Below are 21,221 nucleotides of genomic sequence, written 5' to 3' on the forward strand. Positions count from 1 at the left end.
AAAACCAAAACTTAAAAGATATCACAGGACTAAAGACAACAATATAAAAAAACACACACACGGTATATGTACATATGTTAAAAAAGGTAACGGCAATTTCTTCAAATATCAGGTTTCAAAGTAGTCGTAGTAGTAGTAGTTGTTGTAGTTGCGTTGGCAGTTATTGGTTTCGCGGTACTATTCCTGTAAGAAAGCATTCAAAATGGAAGAATTGTTTTTTGGTCATTAAAAAAGTGTTGAGAGGAATTTGGCAGGTGCATGTTAACCGTCACCGCATATAATCGGAGAGGAGAGAAAGTATATTCTCTGTATAGGGCTTATATTTGAATTCACTCTAATGTAAGAGTATGGTTTATATTGTTACAATTGGGTTTTTATTAGTTTGAATGTCCCTTTAGTTTAATTTCCGTTATTTTAATTTTCAAATTGTAACAGTTTTCTCAAACACATTGTTTCTAGTATTCCCTAGAATTTCTTTATTGTTCTTTGTTATTCTTTTATTCGTAGTAATGTCTGCTTTCGTTTGGCTCCACCCCATGTTTGTTCAATAGATGTATGTGTATGTGTTTGCCCGTATTCAAGTATCATGTTATGTATGCGTTTTGTGTTTGTCAATGCTGGTCATCTTAAGCAGAGATCGTATAGAGGACTTATCCCGAAGTTAACAGATTGGATATTCTCGAAACATTGATGTGGCCAGCAAAAGGTATATAAGGCAGTGACACAATGCAACACGGGTCAGTCTTATTTGAGAACTGCGGTTAACGAGTTGTAAAGCGAATAAGTAGATCAATAAATCAATGTTAAGTAAAGTAATTATAAACGTACTATGTTTTAATTGAAAGTAAAACGTCTACAGTCAAAACGTTACAATATGTTATCTTAGTTCTTTATATACAAAACATATGTACCATATATAGGTTTTAAATCAAATAGAAAGCTTTTTCATTCGATTTGATAAAATTTGAGGCGGTAACTTACATTAGCGTCCCCCCATTATGCATGTTGAATTTCCCAATACCCAACATAGAGGCTGTTACAATGTTCGTTTTTCCCAGTTGAAAACACATGTAACACTACGAAAATCTCAATGTTAACATAATACTTTCATTAAAATTTTACCGTAAGTAATGATGGTAAATCATTACTTACGGTAAGATATATTCATTTACAGGTAGTGACAGTTGCCCAACAACAAAATATTGAGTACACTATCTGTCAAAATGGGTGATTAGTGCAACTCTGATTTTGAGTATGTCACTAGTTCGAGCCATTTTTGGTTGTTTGTGTGTGCAATGGTTCTTAACTATAATACACACACACAACAATAACTCGTTGACAGATAGTGCACTTCGCGAAAAAAAATGTACTCAGCTGTTTACGGTACACTACCTAGTAATTATGTCATGATGCCAACGTACGGCCCTTGAAGCCATCACACCTCATGTGGTAGAAAAGTCTTCTAACCAAAGACCAAACGCGTCCCATAGTGGTTGGTGTGTGTTGCGATACCTGGCTTTTATTTTCCACTTGCAAAAGAAAATCTGCGATCATTGAGCTTGTCTCGAAAGAGAAACAAACGAAAATTGTGTAATTTAATGATCTTCGCCAAACAGGCGAAAGACTTGAAAATTAACAAACTTGATGACATTTTTTACTCATCGCTGTTGGATTCCCTTGAAATATTAATCTGCTACCCCATAAAGTACATATATTTTTGATCGTCTTGACGTTCCGAGTCGATCTAGCCATGTATGTCCGTCCGTCTTTGGAAAATCAGGATAGCGGTTGAACGAATGAAGATATCCTTCTAAAATTTTGCACCGATACTTTTTATTGATGTAGATTGCTGGGATACCAAATGGACTAAATTGGTGCATATTAAAAATGGTCCTTGGACTTGACTTCGTGGGATCCTAGAAGCCGCAATTACTATCCCATTTGACTCAAATTTTGCATCTAATGTTTGTAATGCCTTTTAACATCCTCGATAAATATGGTCTAAATCGTTCTATAACCCGATAGAGCTCCCATAAAAACCGAACTCCTGATTTGACCTCTTGAGCTCCTGGAAGCCGCAATTATTTGGGTGACATTTTGCAAGTAATGTTGTGTTATGACTTCCAATAACCGTGCTAAGTACTATTCAAATCGGTCTATAAACTGATATAGCTCCTATATAAGCTGATCTCTCGGTTAGATCTCTTGTGCCCCTGGAAGCCGCTTTTGTCATTCGATTTGCCTGAAATTTGCAAGTAGTGTTCTGTTATGACTTCTGGTCCAAATCGGTCTATAAACTTATGTACATACCATATACACCGATCTTCCTACGGCTCCTATTTGTGGCTGATTTTTTCGCAAGGTACACATGTGCCCTTCTGTAAATTTTTAATAGAATTCTTGGTGGTGGGTTCCTAAGATTCGTCCTGGCCAAACTTAGCACATTTTTGTTCCTTAATTTTTTAAATCTAAATTGAGTGTCTTGTTATCTAAAGTAGGTTTATGGTCTTAAATTTCTAAAAGAGAATTATCAAATGTGTTTCTTTCCCTCTTTCTCTCTCTCTCACTCGATTATTTTTGTTAAAATCCTTCTCACCTGTTGTCATTCGATCTTAACGATTATCTTTATATATATGCATGCATGCGTTTTTCTTAAATTCAGAATCTTTGGAGATTCTGAATTTAAGTGTGAGTGTTCTGCAATCCATTATAATTCTTCCTTTGTGTATGTGTGTGTAACATCTTCCACTGTTCCCAAATGTATAGTATGTTCCTCTTCAATTACGATTTGTTTCTTTGGTTTTGTTTTCAGTTTATCTTTGGGAATATAGGTAACAGTGTTTGTTTCGCTTGTGACAGTGGGGTGCAATGTATTGTCTGATACCTCGGAAGGATCAGGACTGGTAAGTGTTATTTTAGAAGCATAAGCAATTCTGTAAAGGTTAGGAAATAAAAGTCATTTAGGGAAGTTCAAATAAGATCCAATCATTTTCCGTTTTCTCAATTTCTGGATTTGCGCGGTTGCTTAAGGTAAAATAAATTAAGGATATTATTTTAATATAGTCTTTTATTTTTGTTACATTCAAAAGAAGAGTTGGCGTAAAACGACTCGCTTGTTCGTAAAAGGTGCTTGCATCGGCAGCGAATCTGCTGACAGACGCCATGTTGAGTGGTTACGATGAGATCTACCCGGTTATGAGATGGTAGCCTGTTTCGTTGAACGTGGAGTTAAGGAGACTTGGACAGACTCCGAAGAGGCTCTACAGTGCAAATTTGCCCATCAACATTTGATTAGGGCAGACTTCTTTTATATCAATGAGTGCTGCAATGTGAGGAGAACTTAATTTAATTGCCAAATCCTAACGACTAGAAGTTTGCCTCTGTTCCCTAGTGGAAAGTTTGCCCCTGTTCCCTAGTGGGCAAAATTTGCAATTTGCAACGACTTGTCGCAGAGCGACACTAGTTTGTAGAGAAGTTTGCACGGTCTTAGGTAAAAATATCGTGTCACAAATATCGCCAGCATTAGGAGAGGATAACCATCGCTGACAATTATTTTTGATGTTTTTGCCGAGATTTGAACTCAAGCCTTCAGCGTTAAAGGTAGACAAGCTAACCAATGCGCCACGGTGGCCCACTCTCTATATATAGAGCGAATAAATCAAGTATCTGTACAGGGAATTCCTAAATAAGTAAAGGAACGAGGTGACGTCTTCCAAGAGGGTCTCATGGATTTCTTTTTGCGAGTCGATAGAGGAAGTGAATGAGTCCCGCAGGTTCCGCAAAGTGCACTCCAAGGATCCGAGAATCTTGGGAGAATTCTGAGAGACGACTGAACCTGGGCTGCGACGCACTTACCTGGGTGCTAAAAAGTAGCCATAGGGTCGAAGTGCGCCTATGGTGTCGATGTATCTTTGATACAAGACAGTTTCAAGTCACTGTCCGTGTTTTCCTAGACACGATTACGGAAGGGAAGGTAGTTTGGGTGGTGAATTTCTTTTGATACTGAATGCCAAGGGCTGGACCATATGCCATACGGCACCTTGAGCTGATCTGACCGGGTGAGGTTTTCATCCTGAAGGTGGGGTAACCGAGCCACTTCTGCGCAAGGATTGTAGGCCAAGGAATGAAAGGACTACTACTTGTACTAGGCATCGTCTCGACAGCCAACATAGCCGGGGTACTTGTATTAGGCACCATCTCGACAGCCAACGTAGCCAGGTAACCAGACCCCCACGTAAATTTTTTCTAAGACAAAAATTTCAAACATTTTTTTCGATTTTGAGTCACAGTAAGGTCAATGTGTAACAATGGATACTCAGGTCTTACGAGAAGGATAGACTAAAGGTCGTTGCCTTCGCGGATAGCATCATTATCTTTGTACTAATATGGAACTCCTTCAGGATTGTTGAGTAAGCTGTCTGGTAGGGAGCGGACCATCGGGAGTGGTCCGTTGAGCTGTTGTTTTTCACCAGGAGGCCAAAGACTGAGTGTTTTTCAAGGGGCCTATCCTGTATGGTGGAAGTACTGACACTAAATCCTTGGCCAAATATCTATGTGTGATCAGAAACTAAGCTGAAGATGGAATATCGGGGAAAGCATCAATTGGGGACTGAATGCGCTTTACTACTCTCGCAAATCGATATGGAGGAGGTACGGGGGTCTAGGATCTTCGTCGTTCAGGCCAATGTGTATGAATGGATACTAAGGTCTTACGAGAAAGAGAGTTAAGGTAGTTGCCTTAGCGGATAACATCTTTATTCTTGTGGGTGGGAAATTCCTTTGTACTAATACGGAGCTTCTTTAGGGAGCGTTGTGGAAGCGATCTGGATGGGGGAGGACTAACTGGAATGGGGGAAGAGCTGCCGCTCAATCTTGGACCAACTATCTAGGTGTGACCAGAAACTAAAATGGAGAAGGAACGTCAGAGAAAGGGTCAGTAGGGGACTAAATGCGCTCTACTACCGTCGCAAATCGTTAAGGAGGAGTTACTGGGGTCTAAGACCTGCGCTGTTTAGGTCAATGAGTATGAATGGATATTCAAGTCTTACGAACGCTTGGGTTCGAATCCTGGCGAGAATATCAGAATAAATTTTCAGCGGTGGTTATCCTCTCCTTATGCTGGCGACATTTGTAAGGTATTGTACCATTTGGTATGACAGCCATGTAAAAATTTCTCCACAAAGAAGTGCCGCACCTCGTTCGGACTCGGCTATAAACAGGAGGCCTCTAATCAGTGAGCTTGAACTCTTTGATATGTCAGAAGTTTGCATATTCCTTAGTGGAATTTTCATAGACACATTAGCATTTTGACCAGAAACTAAACTGGAGAAGGAAAGTCGGAAAAGGATCAATAGGAGGTTGGATGCGCTCTACTGATGTGGCAAATTGATTAGGAGGCCTATGTGGCATCGGCCTTTGCACTTGTATGCCGGGTATTCTTAAACCTTAAATTTTGAGTATTCTTCTATTTTACCGGGGGAAGGCAATGGGCCAGGAGGCGTGCTATATGTGGCAAGAGTTATTTTTTACCAGGGATTGGACGGCGTTTTCCAAAAAGTTTATGTCTATGCTGCGGGTAACCTACGGTTTCCGAGAACTTCCGTATACACGGATGGGTCTTCAAAGAGTTCCTTGGAATCGGGAAATCATTTGGACTTCATGACGGTGTATCGTCCGTCAGGCGTAGGATTTCGCTGTAGTAAAGGCACGATGTATAATTTCAATGCGGGATGCGATGTGCCTTCTCGATCGGACTTTCACGGTATACATACGGATAGTCAGGGGTCGGATGCGGGGTCGAGACTTGTTAGATGATACAAGTAGCTTCGTTGAATTATGGGGAATGCCGTCAGTCTCCTCAGGCTTGCAGACCATCAAGGGTGGAGGGGAATTAGGCGGTTGAAGGGCTGACCAGGAATGGGAACCCTCCCCTGTGTGAGCTTCTTGGTTGGTAAAACGCTTTCTATAATTCATGTCCGCTTGAAATTTTGCAAATATACTTCTTGGTGATGTAGGTCGTTAGGGATTGCAATCTTCGATATGGCTTCCCCAGAAATTTCATACGATATGGCTGAAATTTCTAACAAGGATTTGTGTTTTGGCTTTTAACATCCGTGCCGAGTATTATCGGAATCTATCTATAAACAGATATAACCCATACATAAACCGATCCCAGAATTTTACTTCTTGGCCCCCTAGAAGCCTAATTTTGTCCTGGCGACCAACCATGATGGTTGATACCCAAGGTTCGGCCCGGTCGAACTTAGCACATTTTTTTTGACAAAAATTCTAATTACCGGAAATTGAGAAAGAATATATGTATGTTGTATGTAAAAGCATTTTAGTGGTTAGTATTGCTAGTAATTTGCGGAGGATTTGGTATGGTTTGGTAAAGGAAATTTTGCCTTAGAACTATTTTAAGCATAGTATAAGCGAGTCCTTATTGTTTTCTTTCATTATTTAATAACTCAATTTGCTTTAAATACCTTTGTCATATTTACATTTGCTAGGCATTGCATACAAGAGGCAGTGCTTGTCTAGTAGGGGAACATAATCTATTGGCGTTGTCGGGTTGATCCTCGCAGTTTTTGTGGTTGTCTAGCATATTAGCAATATTTCAATGAAAAATTTGATTTTTTGCATTCAAATTATTTACATAAGGTTTTCACAAATAAACACTAAGGCGGTCTGATGGGATATAGACATTAGTCCAGAATACTAAAATTTTTTTTATCAATGCCATATATATATATGCATATTTTTTTTTTAATTTCATAAAACTTTAAAATTTTTTTAGGAAAATTTGAAATTCTTTCGTGTATGTGAAAACCTTAGAGTTTTATAGCTTTGCTTTAACACTTCATCTTCATTTACCTGTCTCTGGCTTGCATTGATGCCTCAACATTAATATTTCGTGGTTGTCTAAAATCACATTCCAAGGAAAATGCCGAATCTCCAGGAGTAATCAATTCCGGATCATTTTGTATCACCACAATATTTGAGTAAAGTTCTCCATCTTTAGTGGTTTGACATTCATCCAAGCTGAAATTCATTTCCAGTGATTTTCCACCTTCATTCGCTGAGGGTTTGACAAAACAGGGTGCTGTCTGTTTATAAAAACTGCCTCGGGTATACATGACTCCAGTAAAGGGCTTCTCTGTTTCCAGCACAACGTGCATTGAGTCGGAGCCACATTTTAAATTGACCTTTTGTATACCCTGATCGCTACCTTCGATTTTAAAGGTATCGGATAAGTCTTGTTCCCATACTTCTAAAAAATAAGATAAGTTCAATATTTAAATTTTTGGCGGTATTATGCAAAAAAATCAAAAATTGGAAAAAAAACAAAATAAATTTCAACAAAATATTATAAAAAATTCTCTGGAGCCATTTTTCAAACTGGAAAGCATACATTCACTATTTCGAATATCCCAACCTAATAAATAGAAGGTGCAGTATACGCGCTGGCGGCTGTAAAGCAAGCCAAAAAGCATGTTAGTTAGCTGCACTAAACTGAGACGTACAATAGAAGTGAAACCCCAATCCAAGATATATTCATTTACAGGTAGTGGTAGTTGCCCAACCACAAAATATTGAGTGCTCTATCTGTCAAAATTAGTGATTAGTGCAACTCTGATTTTGTTTGTTTTGTTTTCATTGTTTGTGTGAGTCATGGTTCTTAACACATAAAACCAAAACTCGTTGGCAGTTAGTGCACTTCGCGAGAAAAAATTATACTTAGCTGTTAACGGTACATTTTTAATTGTGTCATGCCCCAATCTGATCATGTTGTGCTAGCTGGAACGAATAAATCCAGCATGTTGGACGTACGGTCGAAGCGAGGAGCCAATGTTGATACGGATGATTGCCTGTTATTCCTTTCGAATAATAAAACAACAAAAACTCACATGACAAAAGCGCGCTAATTTTTTTGTTTAAAAGCATAAATGTAATAGTAGTATTTATTTTGTCTACTGTTATTTAAATTTCGTCTGATATCATTCGGTACACGGAATTTGGTACCTCCATACGTATGAATCATATATTTAGAATGTTAAGCATCCGCCTACCTGCTGACAGTTCTTTAGCCCATTAACGCTTGACCTTCCATTCCCTTGTCCGATTTTGATGAAATTTTGGATTTTTAATATTTAGAGCATTATATTGATTTTGGAAAAAAAATTAATAAAATCTATTTGTTTCTTAAGCCATTATGTTTTTACCACTTAACGAAAAAAAGTGAATTTTAATGACTTTGACATAAAATCTCACCTACTGTCAAATATAGTGGGCTAATCGCTGTAAGTTTAATTTTTAAAATAGGAACCATCAAATCCAATAACCGATCCCTGTATTCTCTTCTACTTAAGTTGGGGGTTAGGATGAAATATTAAAACTAAATAAATGGTTTCTAATAGCTATAAAATTGTGACTTCTAAAAACTTATTCTGAAATTGTGAAAATCAAAGGTATCAAAGGTAAGGTAGGTATAGACCTATAGGTCTACACTCTGCCCTTAAATACCTTGAATTTATTATAATCGGAATACATGTACACTAGGGGCTCCTAAAACACAATCAGATACCACAAAATTGACATCAGATGTCTATCTATAAGCGTACAACCAAAATTGTGCTTAAAGGCTGGTATTATGTTAGAGTTTCTCAGTCAAAAGCACATTTTTTGCGATTACTTTTGTGAAACACTACAGAAATCTCAATGAGAACATAATACCATTCAAATTTTGCCATAAGTAATGAGGGAATGTCTTAAGTTTTTTTGTTTTCAAAATCTAAATAATAGCAATTGCGAAAAACGAACATAGTACCAGCCTTAAATCACTTCACACATCTATGATTTTAGGCATATGAATGAACATTGGTGTATGAAAGAAAATCTTCTTTTTCTGCTCTCTCCAAAATTTTGGACATTTCATTACATATTCGCAATCTACAAATCAATACCTTTTATTTGATACCCACATTGCCTAGGTTGGACTACTTCCCCCAAGGGGGGTCAACTGGTCCGAGCCCTAAAAACGGACTTCATATTAGGGGGTATGCAAAAAATTAGATTTTTTTCGCGAACTACCCCGTAAAATACAGTTTTGCCCAAAGCGGGAATATTTCAAAAAATTGTTCTGTCGTTTTTTAGTCTATGCCGAACAAACTCGGTAGGCACGAAAAATGTTTAACACATGCAATTAACTTTTTTCTCATATATAAATAAATAAAATTAAATTGTTGCTTAAAAAAAAAGAAACATTTGTACTGTGTTTTATTCAATTCTTCTTCACAATTGTCTCCTCTGCGCATGCCTTAACAGCATAACGAAAAAAATCTAAACGCATTTTCAACATTTTGGGAATTAAGAACCACGCACGCTTTACAGATTGAAATGTTGGTTACAAACCGGTTTTCCAAATACAGCAAAGCCAATCATTGCGGACAGATATGTAGAAGACTTCTCAATGGTATGCTTTCTACCAAGTCGAGGAGCGCGATAGATATTCTCTTATGTTTACCTTGTTGCTGCTGTTGTTGTTGCTGCTGTTTCTGATGTTCTTTTTTTGCTTCACAAACCGTTAGGAGAACGCCGCACAATACGCCGGCAATTAAAAACACATTTGATTTGATAAACATCGTTAAAAAAATTTGAGTTGTTTTTTTTTTCTTTTTGGAACAAAATTAATACGTTTTTTTAAGGAATTACTATTATATTTTTTTGGTTTTTTTTCTTGGAGATATAGCGGCACAGACTTTTTTGAGAATGCTGTGTTGTTCACTATTTAGAGCCTAATAATCAACTGATGAATTTAACGTTTCGTTGGGGGCATATAAAACCCCATGAAAATCCAAAAGACAAGGCAAACGGCATTAGCATTATGCTCGTCGTCATGGGGAGGGGGAGTAGTTGGTAGTAGTGATGTCGGACGACTCATTGTGTAATGGTGTGGTAAGAGAAAAAGAGAAGAGTATTTCTTAAGTCAGACTTGATACATTTCATTTTCTGGTCTTCGCCACCAATGTTTTTGTTGTTGTTGCTGGCCATTAAATGCGTAGTTGTAAAAAAGAGTATGCATTTCTGCTTCATTTATGTGTGTGGCGCTGTTGGCCTAGTGTCACTTATGCTAACAGCTGTTAAAATATTGTGGTGTGAGTGTTTAAGCCAACATATGATTTACCAACTATAATGAAGATAGATTTGTTTCTCTTAATCTCCTTTGAGTTCATTTAAAGCAGACCTCACCAATCTAGGCTGCTTTTGCTACGTGCTACCTGCAAATGATACACAATTATTAGAGTTGCAATGACGGTTGGCATTATTGTCTTGTTGTAGCAAGTTGCATAGGGAAATGTAAGACAGCAAGCTAAATAGAAACAAGCATATGGGGGTTTCCATATCAACTGTTTTTAAAACGGTTCTTCATGGAACTGCTTATTATACAGCAGTGATCGGTGCACTAACACTGTTGAAAAGAATCAACTGTGTTTGTGTGAGTATTATCAAACATCCACTAAATGATATATTATTAAGATAGAGGCAACCGAGCCACACAAAGTTGTTTACACTGTCCGTGTGCTTCTATTCGTTTTTCCTTATGTGCTGATGTGTATGCTGCCCATCTATGTTATACAGTATTAGGGCCCCCAAACACTTGGAAACATGATACAAAATCATAGCACCGCAACTCAAAGCCCCGCATAGATCAAACTAGATGGCGGAATGGCTTGTATAGCTCATCTTGTGCAGTTTTTATTGCACGTTAGTGGGGGTCTTCATCTGGGCTAGTTGGCATTAAAAACTAATGTCTAAAGTTTTAAATAAGGACTAAACGAAGGCTATTTTGTTATTTCTTATATAAATAAACAAGTTAAAATCTTGGGAACCCATCACCGTTGATTTCACTAAAATTTGATAATAAACTAATTGCAATGTGACAAATTTCAGTAAAATCTGGCGAAAATTCAGTTCAGAAATCCAATCCGGCAATCGGATCGGATCACACTTGGGGTGAATGTTAAAAGTGATAACAGAAGTCTTTGTGACAAATTTAAGCCAAATCAGGTGAAAATTCAGGCTTCTAAAGGCTTAAGAATTCAAATTTGAAGATTGGTTTATTTGGAAGCCAGCTTATAGACCGATTCGGATCATACTTGGCAAGGATGTTGGAAGTGATAACAAAAGTTTTTGTGCCTAATCAGGTGACAATTTAGGCATCTAGGGGCTCAAGATGTCAAAAAAACGAAAGTGGTTTATATGGGAGCTATATCCGAATCACGAAGGCCACTTTAGCCCAGAGCTGAGCATGTCCGCCTATGACACTGAAAGCCTCGGTTCTAATACTGGCGAGAACATCGTAAAAATATTTCAGCGGTACTTATCCCCTCTTAGTGCTGGCAACATTTGTGAGGTTCTGTATCATTTGCTATGTAAAAAATTCTCCACAAAGTGGTGTCGCACTGCGGCACGCCGTTCGGAGTCACCTACAAAAAGGAGGCCCCTAATCATTGAGCTTAAACTTGGATCGGACAGCACCCATTGATATGTAAGAGGTTTGCCTCCTGTCCTATGAGAAATTTTCATGGGCAAATTTGCATTTGTATATCCAAGTCTGAACCGTAATGACCAATTTTCCAAATTTGAAGTGAATATTATTATTCGTCCGAACGCTATGTAATTTCGACAGACGGACGGACATGGCTAGTTCGACTCAGAATGTCAACGCGTTCATGAATTTATATGCTTTATAGGGTCTCAGATCAATATTTTGAGCTGCTAGATTAGTATACCCCACCATGGATTACACCATAGGTATATCAAACACCCATTGCAACCCATTTTCTTTACAAGTGCATGAATGAATGAATGTATGTTGGCAAGTACATGGCAATGCCTGTTGCAATGAAAGGAAAATAAAACGGAACAATTACCAAGAGTTTTCCGCATTAAATGCTTGATAACTTCCAAGCATAACTTTGTTCGTTACCCCAAAACTGAAAACAAAATCGAATTTACTTCCGAAACAACTTTTCTTAAGCTTTGCGGTTTTGTACATCACTTGATTGGATCGCATGGCGAACGGAAGTGGATCATATTTTTCAAATTGACTTTCATTTCAGTAGTAATAATCGAAATTAAAAACATTACTAATCATTTTATTTTCATAAATTAACACATTTCGAACGCACTCATAGAAAAATAAATAAAGTAATGAACTAAAACATGTAAAAACTACCTTAGTTCGGCCGGGCCGAATCTTGGAAACCCAGCACCATGAATTCTGCTGAAATGCCCTTAAATGAACTTATTTGAAGAGCATATGTGTGTTTTACGTGGCGTACAAGACTAATCAAGAGATCGATATATATAGGCGCTATATCGGCTTATAGACCGATTTGGCCAACACTTATGAGGGATGTTGAAAGTCATAATGAATCACTACGTGCAAAATTTCAGCCATATCGGCTTTCATGGGTTCAAAAGGCCAATTCGGAGATCGGTTTATATGGGAGCTGTATCAGGCAATGGACAAATTTGGACAATATTTACCATTGGTATTGAAAGTCGTAGCAGAATGCTACCTGCTGAATTTCAGTCCAAACGGATAACACTTGCGGGTTTCAGGGCTCAAGATGTTAAAACGGGAGATCGGTTTATAATGGAGCTATATCAGGATATAAATCGATTTGGGCTATAATTGGCAAGATTATTGTACCCATCACCATAGGATAAGGGTATATTCATTCAGTAATTCCGTTTGCAATATCTATTTCCGACCCTATAAAGTATACAGCGGTCAAAAAAAGTATTCATCATTAGCAAAATTGATAATAAATTCACTTATTTTGGGTAATTGAAGAAAATTTAAAGTAAACAAATAATGCAGTTTTATGCAATAGTTTATTTTTCGTAATATGTTTTAAAATAAATTCAAAAAATAAATTTAATTAGCGCAAAAAATGCAATTTTATATAATAACACCAAAAACAGAACAAAAAAAGTATTCATCATTGATGTGCTATCATCAAAGTCAAATTCAAATATTATTTGGGAATCCCCCTTTTCTGTTTTATTTAGTAAAGGAGGCTTTGCCCTTGACAGCAAATATTTAATTTCATTGAAAATATAGTTTTTGTCAAAATGGGTCGTAAGCAAAACGAGGTTTCTGATGAGGTAAAAGTTTTGATAATAAAACACCACAGGAATGGTTTAACTCAAAAAACTATCAGTGAAATATTAAATAGACCACGATCTACTATACAATCCATCATTAGAAAGTGGACAGAAACGAAAACTGTTGACAATAAACCAAGATCTGGTCGACCAAAAGCACTTTCAGTTGAAGATGTGCGTTGGCTAGTGCGGCAAGTTCAGAAAACTCCGAAGACAAATGCGACCATTCTTCGTAAAAACACTATGGAATATTTAGGGAAGGAAGTTACTACACAAACAATTCGAAATACACTCAAAAGGCATAGTTACAGAGGAAGAACTGCACGTAAGAAGCCCTTTATAAATAAAATAAACCGAGTGAAAAGGCTAAACTTCGCAAAAATGTATGTAAAACAGCCCGAATCATTTTGGAAAACAGTCATTTTTGCAGACGAGAGCAAGTTTAATCTTTTTGGGTGCGATGGAAAGGTCATAGTGTACAGAAAACCAAATACAGAGCTTGAAGAACGAAACACAGTTGCTACTGTAAAACATGGTGGAGGTGGTTTAATGGTTTGGGGGTGTATGGCGGCTTCAGGAGCGGGAAATCTTGAAATTATTAATGGAGTAATGGATCATAAGTATTACATTGACATTTTAAAGAGGAATTTAAAAGATAGTGCTGTAAAACTTGGGCTTGGTAATAACTTTCAATATTATCAAGATAATGACCCCAAACATTCTGCTTTAAATACCAAGGTGTGGATGCTGTATAACTGCCCCAAAGTCATTAAAACTCCTCCTCAAAGTCCCGACTTGAACCCAATTGAACATCTTTGGGAACATCTCGAACGCAAATTGAGAACGCGCAATTTTTCGAGCAAGAGTCAAATGCAACAGGTGATAATGGAGGAATGGACTAATATAGACCAAAATATAACCGCTAAATTAGTCCAATCGATGTCAAACCGTTTAAAAGAAGTTATAAGACGCGGTGGTCGAATAACAAAATATTAATTTTTTTAAATTATGTTATTTATTTTTTTGTTTTTTTGCAATGATGAATACTTTTTTTGTTTAATTTTTTGTGTTCAGCTGTAAAATGGCCCTTTTAGTTCCAATAAATACTATTTTTTTCTTTAAAAACAATGAAATTGTGTACATATATATCACACAAGCACTACTGCATCATTAGTTTAATATGTTTTTATTCCAATTGTCTTTTGTAGACTTATTAAAAAAAAAAACATTGAATGATGAATACTTTTTTTGACCGCTGTATATATTTCGGATCGTTGTAAAATTCTAAGACAATTTAACGATGTCCGTGTGTCCGTCAGTTTTTAAAAATTGAGATTTTGAGCTAAAATTTTGCACTGGCTCTTATTTCTTCTAGACGCAGGTTAGCTGTCATACAGACCGATATGCCGATTAAGGGTCTTATGCCTTTAGTAGGCGCATTTATTACCCGATTTCGCTGAAATTTGGCGTAGTGAGTTTTATTAGGCCCGTCGACAACGGAACCAGATCGGAACATATTTGGATATAGTTGCCATATAGACCGATTTGCCTATTTTCGGTCTTAAGCCTATAACAGGCGCATTGTTTGCTGAAATTTGGATCATTGACTTGGTCTAGATCGTTCTATATTTAGATATAGCTGTCATAGAGACCGATCTTCAGCTTAAGGGTCTAAAAACCATAAAAGAGGCATTTATTCTCCCATTTTTGCTGAAATTTTAAACAGTGAGTTGCACTGGGGGTCCCAACATCCGACCCGAATATGGTGTATATCGGACAATATTTACATGTAGCTGCCATATACGCCGATATCCCGATTTAGGATCTTAAGCCTTTAACAGGCGCATTTGTTATCCGATTTTGCTGAAACTCAGAACAGTAAGTTTTATTAGGCCCGTCGTCGGCACGGCCGAACTTAATTCGTTTTTACTTGTTCGGTGTGGAAACAGAAGTTCTGTTACAAAACACTACATGTAAAATTTATGCCAAATCGGATAATGATAGCGATTTCAGGGGGCCTACGAAGTCAAGTTGGAGGACCAAGTTATATGAAAACTATATCCAAATCTGAACTGATTTTTCCATTTCCAAACCCCAACGACCTCTATAAACTGTATCTTTGTGAAATTTCGAGAGCCTAACTTTAAGCGTTCTATCGGTATGATTTCGACAGACGGACGGACGGTTATATCAACTTACAATGTCAAGAAGATTAAGAATATACATATATATATACAATATATATATATATATATACTTTATAGGATAGAAATGGGACGCCTTGATTAGTATACCCCTCATTTTCTATGGTGGTGGGTAAAGAAGCGATATAAAAATGAACTATACGTGCCAGTTAAAAAAATAAGGAACCAGGCGGACCTAAGAGACCATATCAAAGAGTATGTAGGGAAAATGAAACGTCTGGAAATTAACTATTTTTATTATTGCTTCGAAACAAACCTTAACACCTAATAAATACTTAAAATCCTACAATCTATACAATGCTTAATAACTAAGTACAACTAATACAAAAGACACGTAGCCCCTTTCTATACACAGGGTATTTCACACAATCAATCATCACGTCAGACTTATATATGTAATTATCATTTAGGATTATTAGCAGCAGTCCCAAGTTATGCTTTCTCAGCCCCTTCTCGGCCACAGGTCCTTTACCACCCTGCAATCCACATCATCAACCCAATCCTCATTCGCGAAGTAATCATAGAAGGCGACCCAAAAGAGACTGGAAGCCTTTGCCATGCTCCGAAGACGCTCTTCTAACTAGCCTCCGCCAGGTTGTCCACAATCTGATAGGACCGCTTTTTCCGCATTTACATCGTCTCCAGTGCCCTTATGACCGCGAAGACCTCTGCCGAAAAATGCTAAATTATGATGCCAAGTTAGAGCCATCCGTGTATGAAGAGGATCTATTCTAGAGAAACCTACTTTCAATCCGTCAACAAGACAGACTCCCCTGGTATATAATCAAGCCACCTCTCCATCCCGCTATTCCTTGCTCCAGAGATCAGCACGATAACCTGTACCTTCTCGATTATCCTAAGGAGGTCGCAATTATCGATATCCCCATGCCACGCCAGACACCCATAGTTGAGAATCGACAGAACAACCGTCGTAAACATCAAAGTGCGCGTCTATCCTCATCATCAAAGTGCACGTCTATCCTATCCGGCCCAAGCCCTCTACACATTACTATCGAGTTGCGACATAAGTAAAGCGCATTCAGTTCAATTTTGATAATTTTTTTGACTTTTCTTTTCCAGCTAAGTACCTGATATAGAATCACGCTTCAAATATTTGATTTCCGGCTCCATCTACCATCAATAACAGTTCTCCTGAAAATACCCTGCTTTCTTCTCTTAGTAAATAGTACCAACAAAGTCTATCTGGGGTTTATGCCAAGCCAGGTTGCCCTCGCTCAACCAAACGGCTTCTTCAATGCCCCTTTCCTTTGCATAGAAAATGACTTTCACCCTCTTCTTCTCGAAAAAGCTCAGAATTCAATTGATGACCAGAAACCACGATACACTGTATCTTCTTGATCATTCTGCGGAGAGCAAAGTCATCCAAAGCCCGAGCGATACCAAACATTCATAGGTGAGAATCGGCCGAAGAACCGCCGTAAAAACCCAATTTACTGTTCCCGATAAGCCCCCAACTCTTTACTATCGAGTTGCGACAGAAGTAGAGCGCATTAGGTCAGATTTTGACCCTTTACTCAAGATTTTTTCTCCAGTTAGTTTCGATTCGAGAATCACTCTTCAAGTAACTGTATCCTAGACATGAACCAACTTATCGGAGTGGCATGGATTTTGTAAGTAGCACGGAACTCCTAACTCAGATTTTCTCTTTCGAGGTTACTTTTTTTTTTGCATTTAGAGCTCACAACTAACTGGCTTGGGCGTATGTCCATAGTGGTATGGGGCGGATTAATATCTCCCTGTCCAAATAAACTAACCTAAATGAACTAAATACGGTAACACACTCAGCGATAATGCAATATTCCTATTTAAAGATACACTCATATCGACCGTAAACACAGCTACATTTTAAAATGCACTTAAAGATACAGTTTTATCGTCTAATGTATTTCTAATGTACACAACATGCGGCCAAACATCACCAAACGCCAAATGTGCTGGCTCACAAGTTTATACTGTCTTAGAATTAAATGCATCTGGGCATACCCCATAAAACATTTTATCTCCTAACATTGATACGCAAGCCTATGTGTGAGCTAAGAGCACAGTTCTTACAAAACTGTTCAGGTGAAAAATACCAGTTCAGTCTTTCTAGGGGTTATGTCAACACTGTGGAGCCTGGACCATCCAGACGAAATCCGCAATGCACCCTAAACGAGGTCAGTTTTAGTATAAAGGAGAGTAGACAATGGCATTCACCTTCTCCTTCTCGAAAGACCACATAATGCCATTGATAACCGGATCCACAAGAAGGAGACAAAACCCTTCCTTGCGGAGTTCCTTTGTTCGCATTCTTCCTAATCGGACACACCGACATTGATGCGTTAACAATTCGGTCTTTCAAAATAGTATCAACCCAACCGCTAAGTATGGACTCAAACTTCAATTTGAAAAAAGAAGGCCACCAAAGTGAATTCGCCCAAACGCAAATCCCGTCAATGTAGCCAACCACATCATGAAGGGTCGACCGACTATAAGTGTAAGCATGCTGATAGTCACATACCAATGAAGGGTCGAGACGTTTCATAACAAATTAATGACCTGAGACTAATTGGCCTGTAGTCCTTTTGAGATGAAAACCACACCTACCTTCGCCAGACAGTCGATATGTAATCCAATGAAGGGGTGAGATTTCTCCAGGGTCTTCAAAATTAAGGATGAGAGATGAAAACCTTTTGAGATGAAAACCACACCTACCTTCGCCAGACAGTCGATATGTAATCCAATGAAGGGGTGAGATTTCTCCAGGGTCTTCAAAATTAAGGATGAGAGGCTTATTGGCCTGTAAACCTTTCGAGATGAACACCACACATACCTTACGCCAGATAGTTAATGCGTAGTCCAGCAAAACGAAATCATCTCAAAGAGTCGTATGGCATATAGTTATGCCCTCTGGCAGGCAGCACGTCATCCGGTTCCGTTGATTTTTAGGGCTCAAATAAATTCACCGCCCAGACTATCATTCTCTCGTTTATTATGTCCTCAACAACGGACAGTGGCTCGGCAATGTCTTGGTATCAGAGGGACATCGATACCATCCAGGTGCTTCTACCCACCAGCTACCTCTTGTACGGCCTTTAGTGTTATACACCCAAATATGACAATTTTTCAATGAAACAGTGGATTTCCACCAAGCTGTTGTCACAGAGCGCAAACTTTGATAATAAATTTAAACGATTGGCAGCCATTGCAAATTTGTGAGTTTTTCCTTTAGGAAATGGCAGAGTATACTGAACACTTTTTCACTTTCACAGATGACATTTTGATACAATTAGTAACCGGTATTGCCACAACGAAAAACTTTACTTATAAAAAATCAACCTTTGGTAACACTGGAAAAGCCAAAAAAATATTACTGCAATCATTTTTTTCTCTGATCGGAGAATATTGTTAATATTTTCGAGCTAAAAAAGCCTTTCTGTTTCTAAGGAACTTTGTCCCTTTTTTAATATTGTGAACTTCATTAAAAACAATTTGTCTTAGCTAATAAGAAGCAAACCTAAAGATCTTTTATACCACCATTTAAGTCAGAGATAGGTAAAGCCAAGTTAAACATCTTCCACAAAGGGAAATTTATCACTGTCTTAACTTTCTTCAAAATTAGAATATTAAATTAGAACTAAATATTTATTAAAAAATAATATCATTTTTTGCAGTTTTTATTTAATTGTTTCAAGTTGTAGGCAAACATGAAACCAGGAAATCAATTTTTGTTAATGCTTCATTATTTCTTCTCATCCATTGCTGCCCAGTAGCGTTCAAGTTCAATACCCTCCCAGTTGAGTGACTTGGTAAAGACGCTTCTCGTTGCATCGTGTTGATGATGTTAAGGTGTAAATGGAAAAAAGAAGGAAAAGATTCAAATTTCAATATAAGCAGAGCAACAACAACACTTATTCCATCATATTAATTTGCCTTCGATAATGATCATGAAATAGAAAAATAATGAATGTTAATGAAAGATTACACGAAGGAGGAAAAAAACTACATTAAACAGGCTGTCAGCAATACTATAAAGCAACATTTACAAGTGCTCAACAGCATTGTTGATGTGATAGTGCAACAAGTTTCTGCATTGCTATCTAAACCAAACGGTGTCACATTCGTTTCCCAATATAGAGTAAGAAGTGAATAAATCACCTATTGCTGAAAATATTCTAAGTCATGAAAAAATCTTATTTAAATTGAATTTGAAGTCATAATTGTAATAATCATCTGATACCACACACAAAAAGATAACAACAAATTTTCCTTGATATAAGAATCATTATTTGATTTCGAGTCAAAGAAGCCAGACTTCAGAATTAGAATCTTATCTTTAATGAACGTCGATATTTCTGTTTGGCCGATCATTAAATGTCTGCAGTAACAATTGAGTGAAGCGGATGTGTTTCTCGTAATAGGTACCACAGGTAGGTAGGTAGGCATCTCGTAATAGGCTCACTAATAGAAGTTTAGATCATATGCCGACATCACAAAGTGAAAAGGCGACATGTCAAAATATGCCGATTGACAATGACACAGATAGAAAAACTTAAAGAAAGAATTAATGTATGAAAGAAGTTGATCACTTTCCTCAAGGTACCTATTACAGAAGAAATTTAAGAGCCTATCAATCGTAATTACGTGATTATCAGCTACTAGCAGGGATTATCACCGTCTCTTTGTTGTGAATCGGCAGATCTAAAGGTCAGCATCATGGTACAATTAAGAGGTAGCGTTATTAGCACAGCAACAAAAATCAACCTCCAACGAAACCACCTAGATGTACAAATGCGGTAAATGCAAATGTTAACGTGGATTTAGAAATAAACGTTTTTTACAATTTATCTTCTCCAAATGTATTTTAAAGTTGTTTTCTCATCGTTATAACACTGTTTTGTTGCTAATGTGTAGAATATTAGATCAAATAAAACATCATTTAAATATCTTAGAAAAAATCATATCTGTGTTAACAAGCATTTGACATTTAGATTTATTTCAAAATCAAAACAAAAATAAAAAAATTTTACTCAGCTGTTCAGCTGCATGACATGACAAAGAGAAAGAAACGGATAACCCAGATGGATTCGTATTTCATCTCCAGCCTTTAAGCAAAGGTGGTGTTTCAGATTTAAACAACGACAATGTCAATGTCGAATCGAGAGATGAGGTCAGCGGGATGACAGTAGAAGTGAGGGAGAACATTGCTAAGCACATAAGAAAATGGAAATCGAAAGTGCAGGATGCTCGAAGGGCTATAATAGACACAACAACTAAATACTTCTGTGGAAGCAGAATAAAGAATCAGGTCTCCCTAAAAGCAGAACATCTTGAAACCGCCGAAAAGGAAAGAGGGCCCCACTTTTCACTTTTAACTTCTATAACCCCAGACAGTATGAAAAAGCGCGCTGGCCTCTGAGTCTCCTCAGTCGCCAGAAGGCACAACAGAAACGAACTGAAGTATGCAGTCATTAATATCAGTAGTGCATCCGGTAGGTTAGGTTGGGTTGGCTTGGAGGGCACGCGACTAGCAACCACTCGAAGACCTTATGTCCATTCTGTTCGCCATAGAAGAAGGTAGAAACAAGAAGAACAAGCAGCAGAAAAACGAAACGAAGTCAGCCAATTTAGGTCTCTACAGCATTCCAGAGTAACAAGAGGCCTAAAAGCTTGTAGGGAATCCAGGCACAGGAAGAGGTGTTCATCCATTATCCTGTGTCATCACCTTGCAATAGCGGGTCAGTTACACGACAAAGTGCTCGACAGTCTCCATCTCCTTCTAATCATCGCTGATTCCTGCAGAAACTTCTAAGCTAACGCAAAGTCAAAGACCTGACATTG

The 21,221-nt window shown here is 37.7% G+C and overlaps 2 protein-coding genes across 5 annotated transcripts in view; both read right to left on the reverse strand.

Annotated features, from left to right (window-relative positions):
- LOC106083616 (uncharacterized) lies at positions 1–9,846 on the reverse strand. 2 transcript variants are annotated; one of them, XM_013246757.2, is made up of 4 exons: positions 9,524–9,846; positions 6,874–7,270; positions 2,597–2,933; positions 99–183 (listed from the first exon to the last, which is right to left on the reverse strand). In XM_013246757.2, the coding sequence occupies exons 1-3, from the start codon at positions 9,639–9,641 to the stop codon at positions 2,708–2,710; spliced, it is 741 nt and encodes a 246-aa protein (XP_013102211.2). In that variant the 5' UTR covers positions 9,642–9,846; the 3' UTR covers positions 99–183; positions 2,597–2,707. The 2 variants fall into 2 exon arrangements, with proteins under 2 accessions (XP_013102212.2, XP_013102211.2); XM_013246758.2 differs by lacking the exon at positions 2,597–2,933 and having other exon boundaries at positions 1–183.
- LOC106083615 (uncharacterized) overlaps positions 7,181–21,221 on the reverse strand; it is a 23,830-nt gene continuing 9,789 nt past the window's right edge. The window contains exon 5 of one of the 3 annotated variants that reach the window (XM_059362976.1): positions 7,181–7,267. In XM_059362976.1, the coding sequence (XP_059218959.1) occupies positions 7,237–7,267 (31 nt within the window). In that variant the 3' untranslated portion in view covers positions 7,181–7,236. Of the gene's footprint in view, positions 7,271–19,024; positions 19,199–21,221 lie in introns of those variants that run through there. The other 2 variants (XM_059362974.1, XM_013246753.2) reach the window with 2 other exon arrangements.

The sequence above is a fragment of the Stomoxys calcitrans genome, chromosome 2, assembly GCF_963082655.1.
Source record: "Stomoxys calcitrans chromosome 2, idStoCalc2.1, whole genome shotgun sequence".
Lineage (NCBI taxonomy): Eukaryota > Metazoa > Arthropoda > Insecta > Diptera > Muscidae > Stomoxys > Stomoxys calcitrans.